The 19,563-nt window shown below is 36.8% G+C and overlaps 1 protein-coding gene across 1 annotated transcript; it reads right to left on the bottom strand.

Moving 5' to 3' along the window:
* Window positions 1–245: 245 nt before the first annotated feature.
* On the bottom strand, window positions 246–17,136 carry LOC146164613 (uncharacterized). The gene is made up of 16 exons (XM_083381897.1): window positions 16,959–17,136; window positions 13,111–13,331; window positions 10,470–10,610; window positions 9,971–10,109; window positions 9,329–9,491; window positions 8,195–8,324; window positions 7,892–8,053; window positions 6,224–6,261; window positions 5,782–5,916; window positions 5,437–5,621; window positions 4,298–4,552; window positions 3,505–3,677; window positions 3,154–3,283; window positions 2,110–2,222; window positions 1,533–1,678; window positions 246–1,030 (listed from the first exon to the last, which is right to left on the bottom strand). Exons 1-16 carry the CDS (start codon window positions 17,067–17,069, stop codon window positions 852–854), a joined length of 2,421 nt encoding a protein of 806 aa, XP_083238023.1. The 5' UTR covers window positions 17,070–17,136; the 3' UTR covers window positions 246–851.
* Window positions 17,137–19,563: the final 2,427 nt, after the last annotated feature.

Genomic DNA, 19,563 nt, shown 5'->3' on the forward strand with positions numbered 1-19,563 from the left:
TCTTACAAACATATTAAAAGAAAGAGATGGTTTGATATATTTTGTATGATTTTATTCGAATTTGGAGCTGTGACTAAGTAATAAAGCAACACGAAACTTGAATGGCAAAATAAAGTTTTAACTGTTTTAAACTGTTCATTTGTTCATGTTGGTAGACTTAAAATATTACTCTTTCAAACAAACCTTCTTAGATTTTTATTGAGTGTCCTAGCATGTGTTGACGGTAAATGCTGAAACTATTTCAGTATGTTTAATATGCAGTTTTATTGAACTCAAATATACAAAGAGACAGAGGTATATATAAAACGCAACATTACAGAACGGACACAATAAATTTGCTTTTTATAGGAATTACAATACTAAATTCGTTGGCAATTGTTTTTAAATGTTGAGCAAAATTTTAGCTGTATGAAGCTTATAAATGTTAAATTTATTTAGAATGAAATTAAATTTTAATAAAAGAAAAAACGCCAGAACATGGATCAAGTCAACTTATTTTTTTATTGATAAAACGTTTCTGTTATCTATCTTGAATTTTCACTGATAATGGCGGAAGTTCTTTGCGAAACGTTTGAAAAGGGAAAAGTATGATAATTTTGTTTAAAATCCAATCTGTGTGTTGTGTAAAGAAAAAAATAATAACAACATAAAAGAAACAAGTGAATTTTTAGGCTACAATCTTGTTAGTAAAATAATCAATATAACGTTTAAACAAAATACAACAAACGTTATTAAAAGCCGGCAATGTACCTTGAGATTAACATTGAGCGATTATTCATGATAATGTTTTTCAGTTATATACATACACAGTACTTTATACTGCTGCAATGCTTTGGGATTTTTTCAGATTTTTACTTCGCTTCATCAAAGTCCCCTGCTGCATTCTTCTTTGCTCTGTACGCCCTCTTGTGACAACACCACCCGATAACACTGAGGGCCACAAGCAACAGAGTTGAGCCCACCGCTAGGACGGCGATCATGATCACATTCAAGTCGTTTTTCGCTTCGGCTTTGACCGTCGTTGTTTTAGCTGCATAAACGTGTAGAAATAAATTAGCAAGATTCGTAAAGAGGTTGTCCGACGAATTGGTCTGAACAATTAATGTCTTTTCAGGCATTCCCGGCCTACTTTTTGGCTAATGGGAAGACAAATGCAACTTCACATTCTCCCCATTACTTTCTTTTTGAAAACAAAGTCGTTGTTTTAGCTGCACAAACGTGTAGAAATAAATTAGCAAGATTCGTAAATAGTTGACGCCCAACTATGCTATCAAAGGTCTTGTTTCGTAAAGGTTTGTCGATAAGCTGGTGTTTCTCAAAATGAATTTAACGTGGCATACCCTCCCTTATCTGTAGTACCTTGCAATAAATATTACTTCTAAAGTAAAAGTCACTGCATTAATTATGTATTTTAGGTTTGGTTGAGTATTAAATCCGTTTCATTACCTAATAAATACGCTTCACGGACCACAATTGGTCAGCTAACCTTAACTCGGGAACCACTGTTTAAGCATTTTTTTTATATCATTAACCTGTGTTGACGATATCTTCATCAGGAATAAGTATAATAAATGGCCCGGTGGTGGCCACGTCATGGTCTGGTGACTCGAAGGTGCTGAATGAGGGAGGTGTGTCGTCATCATCGTCGTCGTCATCATTTTGGTCAACTTTGTTGTTGCTTTTGAAAGCCAAAGGATATTAACGAATTAGTTAACATTATTATGTTCAACTTAGCATTATATATGTTAAATGTTTTGGTAAAGGAGGTTGACGTTAAGGAGCCCATGTTAGGACACTCAGAGAGTGGACGCCCTTTTTCTATATTTAACTTGCGATATTACCTATTTTTCATTTTGGGTCTAGAATCCTGTCCTGCCTAATTTTTGTAGTTGTTAAAATGTAACTTGTACCTACTTAAAATGAAAAGGCGCTAATATTTCAAAAGATAATTTTGCTCGTTTAGCTGTGTGCTCGACTGCTCGTGTAATACGTTCTCTATTCAAATCTGTCTGATTTATCAATCGACATTTTTCTTTCGTTTTAAATCGGTATTCGGGAACAGCTACTCCATATACTAACATGTATTGGGTCAACCGCTTGATATCTTACCGATCAGTTCCATCTCCGTTTATTTCACGCCTCTTTCTGCCGGCAGATGATGATGATACGCAGCCTTGTGCACATCTTGTGTTAAGACCAGTCACGCAAATTTGAATTGTGCACTGAGAAACAACAATTGGAAAGTTACAAAATAATATACAATTGTAAATTGAAAATTTCAAGTTTGACCTTAACAAAACGTACTTGACTCTTGCATGTGTGAAAATGGACTTAGTTTTAAGTTTTTGAATTTAATTATTGTCTTAGACCTTAAGCTTTAACATTTTTTATATTGCTAATCAAAATTATCGAATAGTTATAAATTGGGCGATTATTTTTTGACCTAAAAATGAGAAATTTTGACCTTTTGACAAATTTTGACCTTTTAGAAATACATTAATTTAAACAACATATATTGTTATTTGAAGTACTGCATTAGTGTCTTGGCGTCGTCAACCACACATTTTTGATGTTTTACTGACTACCGATCAAACACAAACATTTTTTTTCGGGTTTATACGAAATAAGACGGTGGTTATTTTAGAAAAATGTTGTGTAAAACAGTTGAAATCCTAGGTAAAAATAATTGCAGAAAATTAACAAAGACTGAGCATATTATCGAAAAGAAAATGGGAAGATTGCAAATCACAAGCGAAGACAGCAAATACTGGTCAATTCATTTGTCCAAATAAGAGATAAACAACTAAAAGCAAAAAAAAGAAATTCGACCTGAACCTATTGCAATAATCTAGGCCTGGATGGTTAATTGTGCCGGTTCGCGTATACCGTATATTACTTCAATGAAGATCTAATACAGTGAAAATGTCGCTGGCTATAATTCAAAACTAAATTTGCTAAATAAAATTTTAACTGAACGACGATTTTAAAAATCTGAAAGATTTTTATTCAATTTTGATTTGCAATAATTTTGACAAATTTTGACCTAACGTGTAAATTTTGACAAAATTTTGACTTTTTTTGACAAGTCGAAAAACAATCGCCCTAGTTATAAAGTATCGCGACTATTGACTTTTATTTTCCAGCGATTTGTACCTGAATAGCAATCCTGGTGGATGAAGTTATACCAGGAAGTCCGTAACGGAAACGAAAAGCTTTCACGCTGAATAAGTTTTCGATAGGGTCGCTACTTGGAAAAACCTTGATTGTGTCGTCCAAAGGACATCTAAAATCAGGTTTTCGAATTTAGCTTAAAATGAATTAATATTTGTAAACATTTAAAATAGGTTGAGTTATGAATACACATGGTGTCAAACGGCTAACAGAAAACAAAATCGTTTTTGCTGTTTTTGGCAAATTGCTTTTAGGCTGTTTAGTTTTTTAAGAAGAATATGTCAAGTTAATTGTTTACAACTTTTACGTTAAGTACTACAAAGTGGTCATTACCCTTCGCTAATCAGCTGGTAAACCAAGCTGCTGTCAGTCAAGCCGTAAGGCACAGCCCAACAAGCTTTGGTGAAAAGACGAACGTTTGGAACGGAACTGGTGGATCGTATCCCGAAGTAAACATCCGAGTCAAGTTCGTAGGGCACTGGGTACTCGAAAGGTGAGAATGCGTGCTGCGAAACAACAAATTCACAAATATTTGACAGAAGAAAACAACAAATAGGTAAACATTGCTGTAGCGATGGGGAGTATTGTTTTCTGTTTTACACTGCGTTGCCCAATTGAGGTCACAATACACGTGACCAGCACACGAACCGAACGTTATCGGTGTTTCGCTATTCATTCTACCTTATACGGCTTTTACAGACTAACGGCTTGTATTATTGTGTTACGTTGTGGTGTGTACTGAGATTTGTGAATATATACTTAACGAGCAATATCAGTTGGGTGAAGTGACTCTGTTAAGAGTTTAAGAAGTTAATAACAGGTATTTTAGCGGCCTGCTCTTTTGAGTAAGTCTTGACACGAAACTGTAAGAGACTAAGGCGGCAGCCGTCGGCTCTCGCATTAAGAACCAGCAACTACTTAGCCGTAGCAAATACACATCGTCCAATCGCCAAAAAAAGCCTATATTTAAACGCCCCAGTTGAGTACATTTTTTATCTTGTATGGTTGATATGGAAAAAAATTAAATACTCAGGGTATATTTTATACCATTTATTTTTTAAATGGCGAAAACCTATTGCTTATTTGTTGGATGTTAACTTGCTTTACGCCCACAAACAAACAATACCGCAAAATCCACGTTCTTAAAGTAGTCAAAGTCGAAGGTGAAGTCGCCGAGTCCGGGAACCGACAGTGCGTCGATGGAGGTGTTCTGCTCCTGGACACCGAACACCTGTGTGATGTTTGCAAAGCGAGAGTAGTAGCACGACACCGGGATGTTGTAGAAGTTTCCGCGCCGAGTGATGAGCCCGGATCCGCTGCTGCTGTTGCTTTCAATCCAAACCTTGATCGTGTTGGCAAGGCGGATCTTCAGAGGCAGCTCCTGAAGAAAAACGTTTTGGTGATAAGGTTTGTTCATTTGTTTTATGAAAAGTTAACACTAATTGGGTTTAATATTGTAGTTCAATTGCTGATGAATTATAGCCCAATAACTCAGGTGTTTGGTAACTGGTTTACAGTCGTTCTTCTTAATACAGTGTTTTTTGTTTCGTTTTAGCGGCTGTGCCATCATGCTTGTTGGTGTCGGGTTCAGCTTGTATATTTCAGCGCCACACTTAAAAGTATGTAGAAAAGTACGATCAGGCTACTCAGTTTTTTCATAACCCCTGTGTTGTGCAATTACACCGAAGTTGTTTGCGCTGTGGCGAATATTATTGGTGTTTTTAAACCCCTAACATTAAAATGTATACATTTAGGTTCCCGATCTGAACACAAAACGCATTAAAATTGTAATTAATTAAGCAAAGGGTGACAACTTTTCTCTGCGACAGAGGCGGAAAAACTGTGTGCCGCGACGCCTATCGTTGAGTCATTTTTTAAGGTCGTCGAACAATGATAGCGTTTTGTATCTAAACTTCAGTGCAGTAATAATGCTTTCAATATTGGTATGTTCAAACACCTTCATTCTAACTCATTGTTACAAAGAAACTGCAGCAATCATAATGTTTTTCAGATGGAAACAATTATAAAACCGGTTAAAATGGCAAAATTTCTATGGATTGATGCGTTGCAAGTCCAGCAAACTTTTCGAAAGGCTTTGGAGGAAAGTTTTGAGACCACTTCTTTACCAAAATAAATAGTTCGGTGATTTTTCGGTAACTAACAAATAGATTCCTAATACAAAGATGAAATATTTACAGTACCATAAAGCAGCCTAAAAAGTGAATGATTTTTATTTGTAATTTCACTTTTGCTTTATTAGGTAACCTGCACTACTGTGTTGCACTGGTTCGCTCCGAAGAAAAAGTGATAATTTCCGTTGGAGATATTGTGACGACAAGACGAGGGCGCTAAAGAGGTAGAGTAATTGCTGACGCCGACCAGGCCGTCGATGGAACACACGGGAATCGTCAGGTTCATTGAATGCGATGGGCAGGATACTTTTACGTCGGCTGAAAAAAAATAACCAATGATTGCGAAGAAAACTTGTTGTTATGAGTTTTATGAGTTATTAGTTAGAAGAGCATTGACGGCTTGCCAACCTTCTCAGTTTGTCAGTGTGGCGAAATAGTTTTCAGCATTGAACAGTAGCGTTTTATACACCTTACTTACGAACACAGTTTTTGCCGTCATTCGCCAGGATCCAACAACTTCTGTAGCAACTGCATTGGACGGTTGATCCTCCGTTCCATGTGCACACATCGCTGCAACCGCCATTTTCAGTTGAGCACGGATTGATACCACTTCCTACAAGGTAATACAAAATCTTCACAGGTATAGCCTTACATTTATTTGTAAATCTTCTGTGGTATATTTCTTTGTTGCAATGTAATTTGTCGTTACTTAACAGTACCAGACACTCTTTTGAAGCGCTACTCATTTCACATTCACATATATTTTTGCAGGTCTTGATTAGTAATTCCCTGTAAAGGATCGTGAATAGATTGCGCCTTTTACAAGCCGACCAAATGCTAAAAACAATCTTGGCCCAATGTCATTATAACTATTGCTCTCGCCTGTTTAATAACATCAATAACAATAAACAACACCTGACCTGTAGAACCGAGTTGCACGCAACGCTGTTGGGTTGACCTGAACAAAAAATTGTTTAATAAGCTTAATCTCCCAATAAAAATTCCACATAAGGTCGGAAATGAGCCATAATTTCCAGAGCTCAGACAGAATTAGGGTAATTGCTGGGGGCCATTGGCTTACCGCTCAATCATAACAAAACAAAATTGTTTTCATATCCGACAATTTTTTTATTAACACTTAAGGGTGAGTCTAAGGGAAGGGGTAATCAGGTCATGCCCCAAAATTATAGTTTTACCAATTTCAACTAGATGCATATCAGCTTTTCGAGCTTTGTTCTTTTAATTCGTTCGGAGAAAATCTTTTAGTCAAAAAGACTGTGCTCACCATGACAAAAAGTAATACCTAGAGCAGTGGTTCTTAAACTTTTTGAGACACGCCCCCCTTTTACAGTTTTGACAAAACTCGCGCCCCACCTTGTTATAAAATCCAATACATAAAGCAAAACAGCAATTTATTTCCAGGTAAGTTGCATAAATGCGAAGGATGTAACTGTTTTTTGGATACCAAATGTTTAATTTGAGTAGTAGTAGGAGGGAAATATTACTTCGCTTTAATGTTTAGTCATAATTCATATAGAGTTTGTCAATTTCTCGCGCCCCCCTTGTGAACCTCACACGCCCCCCAGTTTAAGAACCGCTGAACAGTAGAGTAATGGTTTTGACAATGTTTTAAAATTACTGTAAACAAAAGTTGTCCAGTTCCTGAATTTCGCATATACTTTTGCTATGTGGCAACAGGTTAGGGTAGTGTAGGCTATAGCAAATATTATTTTACATGAAAAGTTTTTTAAATTTAAATTAAATAACGACATTTTATTGCACAAGTTCCCTTAAGGAAAGCAATTTTCTGTTTCGCAAGGTAATTGTACAAACACAGTAATTTCCTAATTAGCCTATACCTGCTACCTCATGCAGCAAATTGTTACCATAAATTATAAAATAGCGGTTTATAACTACATGTTGCCAGGCAGTAACATTTTGTAAGGCAGGACAATTAATACAACGATACCAAAGTATATGGCTAATTGCCTATTTAACAAAATGATTTTACAATTTTAATGAACCGTTCTTTCTATACCTTAATTCAGGGTTTCCCAAACTATGGTGCGCGGACCATTGGTGGTTCGTGACGACTGCACAGGTGGTTTGTGGCGATATGACAAGAAATTAAAAAGTCACACATATACGTTGTACAGTGCGTAACATTTAAAAAAAAATTCCCACTGTTATTCACGACATAATGATTTTCGAAGCTTTTGCCATCCAGTATGTTGTCAAAGAGTTGTTCACGAAAGTCTCGTATTCCTCGTCTATGACGTAGCCTAGTAATATATTCTTATCACAATTCGGAAAAATACAGGTCCAGACTTTCCGTGGACACTGACTTACGAGTTTGCATTTCACAAAAAAAAACGAAAATTAAAGATTTATGCAGAAAGAAGCAAAGTCATCGGTTCCATTGATGTTGTCAGTTTAGTAAAGAAATAAAATTTGGTTATATTTGTTTTTGTTTTGTGTTGCGGTTCCCGAAAAAAAGATTCACAAATGATGGCCCGTGGCCGGGAAACCCTGCCTTAATTAACACAGAAACAACTCTAAAAACATTATCTTAAACTAATCTAACGAACCCCGTAGTACTGGTTACAAAATAATAGCAGATGTATTGGTTGGGATCATCGTAATTTGTTGTATTTGGTAAGCTGTAAGAAATCGACTTTGTTGCAACACCACCAGAATAATTTGTGGGAGACTGAATCATGGTGCTTGGTCCTGCCACGTAGAAAGTTCCACTAAAAAGCAGATTAAATCGGGATTAGCTTTGAACACCTCTGAAGTTTCTTTAGAAAGAACTTATAAAGTTAATAATTGCATATACTTTTTGAAACAAAATTGCCATTCAATAAGTTGAACTTTTTATTAACAATTATTACCTTGTTGAACTTTGCACCGCAATAGTAATGTTGAGCGGGTTACTCGGAGAGACAAAATACCCGGAAAATGCGGCGGGAGTAGGATTTACAAACGATGGTCGACTTGAACAGTTGTAGTTAGAGCCCAAAACTGTAAAAAACATAGTTATTTGTATCGTTTTTTACAGGTCGAGATCCTATATCAATATTAGAACTGATAGTCTTTTTTTGTGAAACAAAAATGGATAAGAATTTTAATAAAAACATATAACAAAATTGCTCTATAGAAGTGGTCGGCAAACTGTGGGCCGCGGCCCAAATGTGGGCCACAGAGCCATTTTTAGTGGGCCGCGAGTTACTTTCGGATAGTTTAGTGTTTTTATGTAGTTGTAGGCCGCGTGAAAGCCGTAAATTTATTGCATTTTATTTAAAAGTTGGTGTGGCATAGACTTTTTAAATTCACTCAGCTTGGAAAGAATAATATGGCCCTGACGTATAACCTTCGTTTCATATTATGTTTTACATTATAACATGGCAGTGTGTTGGGCATCAGGGCGCCGTGTAATATTTCACCCCAAATTGAAATATCCTAAATCCGCCACTGTTTTTGTAGTGGTTTTACGTCGTGGGCCTCCAATATCTCTGAAAAGAGTAAATTGGGCCGCGACAAAAAAAGTTTGCCGACCACTGCTCTATAGTAATGAAAAAGAACAGGACTAAACTTTATGAAGTCTCATTAATATTTTGGTTTCTGGAATTCAAAGGTTTCAGGTAGGAGCTGGATCATTCCTCGCATACACCAACATACAAATCCTTGCCTAAATTATACCAAACCATAATTTGGGTCTGGGTACATTACATTTCCCCCGTTTTTAAGTATAGGCCCGTTTTTAAGTTTCTTCTTGATGATTGATTTTTCTTAGCCAGTTTTCTAACGAAGTACTTAGAATTTTATCTGTTTAAAAGTTTTTAGTTTGATTTCCATTTGTTTTGATTTAATTATATTGCACTCTGGTAAGATCATCATCCGTTCTGAAAACGCGACAAAATATAAAACAAGAACACGCAATTAGAAAATGAGAAATCAAAACCGTTGTTAGGCTACTGCCGAGGCAAACTGTAAATTTGTAATCGATGAGCCTCCAATAAAACTACCTTGTACGTTGAACTGGTAAGGTGTGTAGCTCAGTCTTGTGTTGGGGTCAAATGTCCGGTTGCCGTCCAAAGTAATTGAGGTTTGCGGAAAGTCTTCGACGAAAACCCAAACTGAGACGTATGTCGGCGAACCACCCCCCGTGTAGTACAGTTGACAAGTCGACTAGATGGGAGAGATAACAGGTTTTATTTATATTAATATTTAGTCAAACATTTTGTTATACTTTGCAGAAGGAGCTATAGCCACATCCAACCAGATTCAGCTCAAACGGTTAATTCTACCGGCCCGCAGCATATTTTTCAATGAATAAAGATAAACTACAAATGAAACGTTAACGGTTAACGAATGTCCTAACTTTTTTGTGTGAAATTTGAAAGTTAACGACAGTTTCGTAAAGCTTACTACAGTTGTGGCAAACTAGTTATTTATGTTTCGTTCGTTTAATGATAACCAAGTAAACAAAGTTCCACCAAAATGTTTGCATTCAGTCAGCGATCTTAAATATTTATAATTATCCGCCCTTTAAGATAAAAGTTTGGCAACTCCTCCTGTATAACAACAATGACGCTGTAAGCAGAAATGTAATGTTTGTATAGGTATTATTTTGGTTATATTAGTTACTGAACCGAACAACGACCCACTTCGTCCATTAGGAAGTGTGAGGACTGGCTGCAAGATCTTCCACCGCATTCCGAAGTGTTTCCAATCCGACAAGCAACACGATCACCATCAGGATCAGAAGCGACAAGTTGAATATGATCAGGACATCCATGTTGAAATCTAAACAAAACAAGCTGCTTTCGATCGATTGATTGGACAATTGGTGCACTCAACTGAATTTATATAAAAGGGCGTATCTTTATGGAATCCGAAACCATTGGCAGCAGTTTTCGGCTTGTCGATTACTGTTTCGCTGTCGGGTATATAAACAATGAAACTGAAAGTATAAAACACTCGGTTTGTTAAATTTTGAGATTTTTTGTTCAACTGAATTTATATAGCAATGCGAGAAGCAGTACTGTATACAGTCAATAGCGAAAAGCAGTACACACCTGGGTTTATTCTATAAACTGTTTTTCAGAATTTTCGCTAAAATGGAACGTTTTTTTTCCTGTCTCTTGTAAATTGTTTTTCACTTACACGTGCGCAGGGATGTACACAACCTTTGGCGGATGGTTTGGTGTTTCGGTGTCCGAGCGAATTCCCAGATCAACAAGAGCATACACTTGAGCCGAATTAAATCCTGCTGGGCCGCTTATCCAGCAACAGCTTAGAGAATACCTTTAGAGAAAACAAAGCTTGGAATTCAGTTATTCGAAGTCTAAATACAAACTTTTTAATATCCTTTGATAGGCTACCAACCCTCGTGCCCCCCCTGCTTGCAAAACAAACTAGCATTGTATTTAATGTATATTACTTGTTTTCAGTGTTGTAATGACTTAAGTCAAGGACTTGACTTAGGCGCACTTAAGTCACTGTTTTTAAATGACTTGACTTGACTTAAGTCACTTTGGCAAAATGACTTGACTTGACTTAAGTCTTTCGGACAAATGACTTGCCTTGGCTTAAATTTTTAAACAAATGACTTGGGTTGAAATAAAGCATTTATTTAAGTATTTTATTTATAAAATTGAGCTATTTGTCCAAATTTTTGCACAAAAAACAAATTACTTGCTATATGTTCCGTTTTCCTTATTTTTTAGTTCAATTATTGTTCATAGTCATGCGAGTTTAAAAATTCTAATAGTTTAACGTTTTATTTTTATGGCAAGGACATGATTTGAAGTTGACATGTTCTAATTATGACTTGACTGGGACTTGACTTGCGCAACCGATGACTTGGACTGGGACTTGACTTGTTATTTATTTAAAAAGACTTGACTTGGACTTAAGTTAGTTTACAAAAAACTTGACTGGGACTCAAGTGATTTAAAAATGACTTGTTTACAACACTGCTTGTTTTACTACTGCACGTTAATCACAATTACAGCCATTAAACAAGGTCCAAAGAATAAATGAGCTTATTTTCTAATAATTTACCAAATCAGTCATTTTACTTTAATTTAACTTATAATTAGTCATTGCCAAGTTTTTTTTTTGTACTTCGCCAAGTTATTTTTTTATTGGGTTCTATTTTGTATGGCATTACATACGTCAAGACGATTTGTGGGTTTCGTTTTATTGCACAGCCAGATCAGAAAGTCCAGCTTCGCAAATATAGGTATAGTTGCGAATTAAACGTACATTGCGACTTTTTACTGAGTAATCGCTACAAATCTAGGATAGACGCCAAAACCTGCAGTCACCCCTTTGGTTATCATATATGCAAGCTTCCATTGCAGTGGTAAGGAGAAAGATTTGGCAGCAATTGCGTTTTTAAACTTAACACACCTCTGTGATTCGTCTGTGTTTTATAACGACTGAAGTTTTTACGCCGATCCTTAATTCTATTCTGGGCATGCAGTTGATAACAACGAAGGTTTGTACTGCCACGACGATGAATATCGGCCTAAAGTTTACCTAGAGCAGGGGTCGGCAACCTTTTTATAGTCGCGGGCCAAAACCAAACTCAGAAAGGTATTTGCGGGCAGCACAAAACTAAGAAAATAACTAAGAAAATAACTAATAATTGTGCTATTAAAATATTGCAACAACTGTGATTAGGGCGGGCCTCGGATCTTTTTTGCAAAAAAACGTGTTTAATTACATTTAAGGAGGCAGGAAAGTGTTGGCACAAAGCGAAAAATTCGAGTTCACGCGTCGTCATCCATACTAGCCTACTAATAAAAAGTGTAATAAAACTACTTTGGGGGAACGCGAGAGTTAAAGTAGCTCAGTATCTGTTAACCGTTTGAAGTGAAGGCTCACGATTTATTTTGGTATACCAGCTTTTCTTTTAAATTTCTTGCAAGTTTTTATTACATTGCCGAAAATAAAATATAAAAAAAGTTTTATAAAATATATGTCCGATATTTTTTTAATACATTTCCCGTTTTCCGCGTCGCACTTGGCAGCCTTTCACGGCGCAATGGTAAAGAAGCGCTGATCTTGTTGAAAAGACAGCATTAAAACGTAAGCAAACCGGACGTATGAAGATCATACGCGCGAAGCGCGAAAAATGTTCGCACTTTTTGAAAATGCTCAAAAAGTATATGAAATAGACTCGTGTCCATAGTTTGACTCGTGTCCATAGTTTTGTCAGAGGCTGCGGGCCGGATGAATTACATTGGCGGGCCTGCCCGCGGGCCGTAGGTTGCCGACCCCTGACCTAGAGTAACCCCGTAGCACAGTTTGCACGTTTTACAATGGAATGTTTCTCTTGCAACCTTCGAGGGACACAGTTGAGAATCCCTGTTCTAAACTTACAAATTGTAAAAAATACGCTGGTGTTCTATCATTATCTAAGTTTGATTGTTCTTTCACATGAATGAAAAAAGGTGCCCGTTTTTGTGCCGTTTGTTACAACATGTTCCCTTGAATATCATAAACAGTGAGGTTGTTACTTATTAATGCAGTTTTTCAAACATATTATTGCTCCTAACTATTATATTGTTGCCCCCCATAACCAATGTTAAAATCAAAATACCCGATAGGCCTACAACTAAATTGCAGTATTTCTTAATTTTATTATTTTTAAATAAAAACAGTCAAATACATTTTTAGACAAGAAAAAAACAATAACATAGCTGAAAACGTTTAGTTTAAGAACTTTTTGTGAAAACATCTGATTATAAATGGTTAATCCACTTAAAGCTAGATAAGTTATAAATAGCTGGATAACCTGATTCGGAACTGTTTGGATGAAGGAAGTGCTGAAGTATATTCGTCGACTAAAGTCCGCCAATTTTTGCCCACACTGTTCGTCTTGCAGTAATTGGTTCGATTGGAGATGACCGAATAGCATGACGCAGTATTTATGTTACACGCCAGAAACGAGCCTGTGCTGTAGGTGACGTAGTTACATGGGCTGGATGAAAATGTTTGTCTCATCGTAACATCTACCTGTAGACACGAAAGTATATTATTTCTCGCGAAAAACTATTTGTATAAGATTTATTTGTATGAGGCAAACGCGGTAAACCAAATAAACGCAAATGATTAATTGCAGAAAACGCTGCCTCGTGCTATAATATAGTAAAAAATCGTATTAGGTCTACTATTTAGTGCCTCCGCAGGAAGCCTATCTAAATGTTTTATTTGTGCTCTATATCGAAAATCGAACCAATAAGATTGATTTGACTACCTATGACACTTTCACCCTTTTTATTATGCGTGGAATCGCTCTAACACAGTGGTTCTCAACCTTTTTGTTCTCGCGACCCCTTTTAAGTTTTCGATAACTTGCGCGATCCCCCAATTATAGTGTATGATAAATAAACCTGAGTAAATAAAAAACACATTTTAAAATTGGCAAAATTTAAATGGGAAAAAATCTAGTTTAGGATTGTATCAAAATTTGGCTAAAATGTGCTATGCACAACAAGCTAAAGTTACGGTTTGAGCCAGGGTTGCCAGAGATTGACAATTTAGGTCAAATAATATTTAGCATGAACCCACTGCGAGACTAAAGGTAATCAATGGAGGTAACTGTTCTTGGTGAGTAGCCAAAATTCCTTACAAATTTACAAAACGGTTAGTCGTTAACAGCAGTGCAATAATAAAGCTGTCTGTAAATTCTATTTCTATTTGCCAAAACGGCAAGACCAAAATTTTATCGCCGGTATTCTGTGGATGTTTTGGAAAAGGCTATTTAAAATGTTAGGATACCGCTGAAAAGTAGAAATACTTTGCCTATAACCTACAAAAAAAGTTTTTATTGTTACCACAAATTTTATTGTTACTTGGCCTAAATTTCAATTTGAAACTAAAGCGCCCTATACTACACCTGACGCATTAGTACTGCAGAAAATTATTTCAGAAATACGCTTCAAAATCGGGCGAAGCGCGAACAATTTTTCAATTAACGTTGTTAAAGTTGGTATAAACAAAGTTTGTAGGCCTCGTGAGCCCGTGGTTTTACTTCATCCCACAATGTTTCAAATTAATTCGGCCAAATTAGCACAGAAAGCTTACTGTCCTAATGATTTGCAAACCGTCGGACACAGAAGTTGAAATTAGGACAATTTATTGTTTTTGGTTCAAATTTTAGGCCTTCTGGCAATCCTGGTTTGAGCGTCTATTCATTTTTATTAGACATTGTTTGACTAAAGCTACGCTTCATTAATTGAAAGGTGTAATGGTGACGACATAAACGCGACAGGTTCACTGCAGCAAAAGCCGCACAAAGACAAAGGTTAGAATGGCGCTTCTTTTGCTCCTTTTATAATGCTAAACTGTTAGTCCATATTGCCTAATTCTTACGATTATTTCCTTAATGAAATTGTACACGGCGACCCCCCAGACAGCCGTTTTGCGACCCCCTTGGGCGTCGCGACCCCCAGGTTGAGAACCACTGCTCTAACACATTTACCTTGTCATTATTTCTGGAATTAATAAGATATATATCACGTTAGGATTTAAAAATATATCGATTCTTACAATGGACTCATGTGGACGTTAGGAATTGCTTATCTATAAATCAAAATTAGAATATCGAGCCAACTTGCAAACCTTGAAGTTTATTACGCAACACCTCCCATGTCGCTTTGAGACAATAGACCAGTGTTTCTTAACCTTTTTCACCCCAGGGCGCACTTGTAAACCTTTCAAAACCTGGCGGCGCACCTGACGAGCGAGTCGACTGCAAACTTTGTTTGGATATTTTGTTTGTTGCTGGCAGTTTTTATTACATCAGGTTCCTAATTTTATTATCTATAACAGTGGTTCTCAACCTTTTATGCTTCGTGGCCCATTTGAATGGCTCTCGACCCTCGTGGCCCCTTCTTATAAAAATACCAAGCATTGTGTTTAACGTATTTTCCTTGTTTTACTTCTTCGCGTTAATAACAAATACAGCCATTAATCAACGAATTAAGCACTTGTTTTGTACAAATTAGTCATTTTGATTTAAATTAACTTAGTTTTCATGACAATTTTGTTCTTCGACGCCGCCAAGGTATTTTTTATATTCGGCTCTGTTTTGTACTGAGCCAAGGGATGTCACTACATTCGTCGAGATGATTTCCCGATTTTTGTTTTATTAATGCGTTACTATTAGCCTACTTGACAAATAAGCTGTGCATGAACCGATGAATGTTTGCCTAAAAATGACCTTAAATATTTGAATAACCCTGAAGCGTATATGCGTTTTACGATGGAATGTTTATTTTGCAACTGAACGGCCTTAAAGGAATTTGTGAAGCCGTTGCACCTGCCATTGCACACTAGTTGCTCGTCTAATAACATTTGTAGGACACTTAATGATTAGGCAAGGGTATTGGAGAATAATAATTGGCCGCCCCAAAAAAACGCTGACGCAGCTCTGGATAGCTAGACGTATGAATCACAACAGTAATTGTTTCGCCGCAGCGGTAGGCCTTTAACCGAACTTGCCCTCGCGAACGACCGATTAGGCGTAACTTTTCCGCGATAAAAGAGAAACCCTGATCTATAAAGAAGCCTGCGGAGTCGGCTAAAAATAACCCGACTTCAACTCTCGAGTCCGACTCCGGCTAAATTAAGGTAGATTTTCAACGATCCCCTCAGGGGTGTCATATTTTCAATTTGCAGTTAGCGGCATTAACAGTTTTAAAATTGGTACTGCGCACGTCGGACTCGGGACTCGGGACTCAGGCAGTCCGACTTCAGCAAAACAAATTGACTACGGTACGTCGAATCCCAAATCTGACTGCGACTCCACAGCCCTGCTATTAAATTCGATGTGCTCAATAAGACAAGCCTAAAGAAAAAGGAGAAATATTAAAATAGGCCTTTCATGTTGTCAATTATGAAAACACACGGTATGTTAGTTAGAGTTCGATGGAAACACAAATAAGCCCCCAGAGCAACAACATCTAACTCGGAATAAACCAAACATTTAACGGAATAAGACCTAAATCGACAAAATAACGCCCAAAACTCTAACAGGGTATGAGACGGTTAGGGGACATCTTCTTGGCATCGGCCGTTTTGGTGTCGACGTTTGGGTGCCCTATAGTTTAAAATGCGCCGTTAGGGCGCCGCTGTCTTGGCACTGGATTGTTTGCCTCTGTTTGGGATTGGGCGCGAGTAATGGACAGAATTAGAATTAGTTCATGGTTCAAATTATTAGGGGAGTTATAGTGTTGAAGTTATGGGTAGGGTTTAGGGTTAAGTAAAGGTTGTAAAGGCCTTATTATTCCAACTTAAGCCTTATTTAGACGAATTTAGGTCTTATTTTGATTTAAACGTTATTACGAGTATTAGGTACTAGTTCTATTTTGGTCTTATTCCGAACTGCTTTTTATGCCGAAGTTGGTGTTGTTTTAATTGCGGTCTTATGGCGGAAGCCCTGCTAGATATGTTGCAATAAATTAATAGTGCTATATGCATTTACATCATGTGGAAATAGTTCAATTTAGCATGTCAACTTTTAAACAAAAAATGTTTCCTTAGTAATATTTTTTTGAATAGTATTCAATTTGAATTAAGCTATGTTTGCAATTTTTTGACTGCCCTAAACAGGAGTGCAACTTCTCGGCCTATACTTACCAGTGATGAATTCAGCGGTGAAGGACGCCAGTTGATATGCATGCCGTACATATGCGAACCGTGGGCTGTTCCAATGGACAGAAGAACAAACACGCAGAAAGCGACATCCATAGTAACGCAACGTGTGTTTAGCTATTTAGAATTTACTAATAGTATGTAAAACTGAGTAATTTAAAACAGGGCAAAACAAAATTTGAGCCACGACAATTTCATGTGCATTATTTTTTAAGTTGTACTCGCCTTACAAGATTCGAGGTAATAAATTTGGAACACAGTGATCCTTTTTTTGAATATAAGTCAGTATATTCGACAAAATGTACTGATTTTTATCGCCTTTAACTTGACTCTATATCACACTACTAATGATGGCACCACCTATTGGCAAAACATTTAACACAAAAATATGTGTCTATTTTATCTCATCTTATGGCAATTTAATATAGTTTGACACAAAAGTGTCTGTACTAAACGCAAAGGCCAGTTATCAAAGTTATCCTGCCTTTTTACTGAAGAGTTTGGCCACGCTTGGTCTAAAGTACACGGAAGAGCTTCGGCCAAGGTCCTCACTTATAAACCCACGTTGGGACTTTCCTCCAATCAAACTTTTTTAGAAAATTGTCTAGTCGCGTGAGAAGGAGATGGGGTTTCCTGACCTTACATATATTTATAGCAGTCTGTTGGTTTTTAGGCCTAACTTTGAAAAGTATAGGGTGTAAAGAATTATGCTTTTAAACACCAAAACCACGGTTAAAAAGGAGAGCCTTTGTTTATTCAAAAAAATGGTCATCAAAACCTATTTTTTCTCACCATAACTGTGTTTTAAGAAGAATATTATTTTCTTCTTATTTTTGTTGTTATTGTCATAAAAATAATCGGTTCGTTAACCAAACTAATTAATATTTACAAAACATGTTGTTAAGGCTTTATGCAAAGTTTAATGAAGAGTAAACTGATCTTAAAATTCTAATTAAAGGCTTATTAAAAATCAAGCAAAGTTTTATTTGTAGTAGTGATGAAAAATTACGCGTTGATAATATTTTTTTGGTTGAAAACAATTTTGTTAGCCAGTTTACTTACCTTAGCTGTCCTAATATTTCATTGGAAACCCATGGCCGAATCTTTTATGCAATCGTGACTTGCCTTTTTCCTTATACCATGCTGGCAGCCGGGCATAGGCTTACCTGGCCAACTTCCACTTTCTCTTTTTACTGGCAATCAATTAGGGTCTTATACGGGGGAAATTTGCCAGCCAAACAAGCGAGGAAATTTCCGCCGAAGGCTAGTCCAACCACAAAATATGCAAGGTCTGCGTGGTTTTCGCGATTTTCTAATTTTCCCCAAACGCAATCGACTGTAAAATTCTGCACAGCCGTAGACCTCACCTTTCCGGTGTCTGCAGTTTGACGTACGAAGACATTTTTGCTGACAAGTTATTCGATTGGCGCTGCGTGTCTAAAAATTGTTTGCAGAGCGCTGTTATTTTTAAATTTTAAAATCTGATGTTTGAAATTCCGAGCTACTAGTTGCGATTCGAAAACCAGTGTAACTAATACTTACAGTGGATGTAAAAGGTTGAAAAAAATCAACAAAGCAAACATTAACCATTTGTGATGTAGGCTTTACGGAAAAAGTTTATTTCTAAAGAGCAGCCAAGCCTATTCAATATACAAAAATGGAGTAGCTCTTGTTAAATCCTGTCATACGATCGTACAGAGACAATGTTTTTGTGCCTTAAAGTTTCTGACCGAACCACTTGCGCGGTCGTTATCGGCATGGCAAATAAATGCAGGCAATCTTCAGAATGAATGGACAACAGTTTTTGTAAACAGAAAAAAAAATTTTTTTCTTTACCATCCTTGTTTTTTAAGCGTTACACGGGTCATGGTAGTCATCCGACCCATGCATTTATTCCTGAACTGTTGTTTTCCGCCTTGCACCTCATCTAAATGCGGAAATTCCAGACGTCTCGTACAAAGGGTTCTGAAACTCAGCTGGTTTCGTAACCTTAAAAAACACAAAAACACCTGGAATTAGGAATGCAACCCACGATTGGGTCAAATTGGTGATGGTTTGAATTACAAACGAAACGTTAAAATTAACTACCACTGCTATTGGTCAACTTGTTTTTCCCTAAGATATGTTAGGTTTTTTTTAAAGTTTCCACAATGTTTTAGTCGCCGGCTTGATTGGCTGCTGTACATTTGCGATTATTTCGGTTGTACAAAACATTCGGTTGTACTGATTTTATTATCGTTAACCACTGTGTAAAACACTTTATATTTAATGAAATGCAACCCTTCACTGGTTAAACAAATCAGGCATTAACAGTGCAACCAATACTTTAGTTAACTTCGCCTCATCTCTGCCATTGTCAATTTTTGCTGCGGCAACATGGGATGGCGTTTGAGGTTAAAGTTTGAGGGTGCCGGCTGCCGGGAGATGTTAGCATTTTATTTTGCTCTATTTGTAACGTCGTGATTGTTTATTATGTCCGAAATATTTATTACAATAGATATTAACTCTGAAAGCATTTGCGGCGCTGGGTTACTGCATGCATACTTCCCAAAAATTTGCGATCTAACACTGTTAAAAGAGATGAAACGTA

The sequence above is a fragment of the Ascidiella aspersa genome, chromosome 2, assembly GCF_963924565.1.
Source record: "Ascidiella aspersa chromosome 2, kaAscAspe10.2, whole genome shotgun sequence".
Taxonomy (NCBI): Eukaryota; Metazoa; Chordata; class Ascidiacea; order Phlebobranchia; family Ascidiidae; genus Ascidiella; species Ascidiella aspersa.

What these genes read in the sequence shown, in the direction of transcription:
- LOC146164613 (XM_083381897.1), bottom strand. Translation starts at nt 17,069, where the DNA reads ATGGATGTCGCTTTCTGCGTGTTTGTTCTTCTGTCCATTGGAACAGCC. An exon ending in AGTGCAACACAGTAGTGCAG is followed by an intron (nt 4,553 to 5,436) that starts GTTACCTAATAA and finishes GTTTTTCTTCAG; the next exon opens with GAGCTGCCTCTGAAGATCCG. An exon ending in TACCAGCTGATTAGCGAAGG is followed by an intron (nt 3,284 to 3,504) that starts GTAATGACCACT and finishes ACCTGATTTTAG; the next exon opens with ATGTCCTTTGGACGACACAA.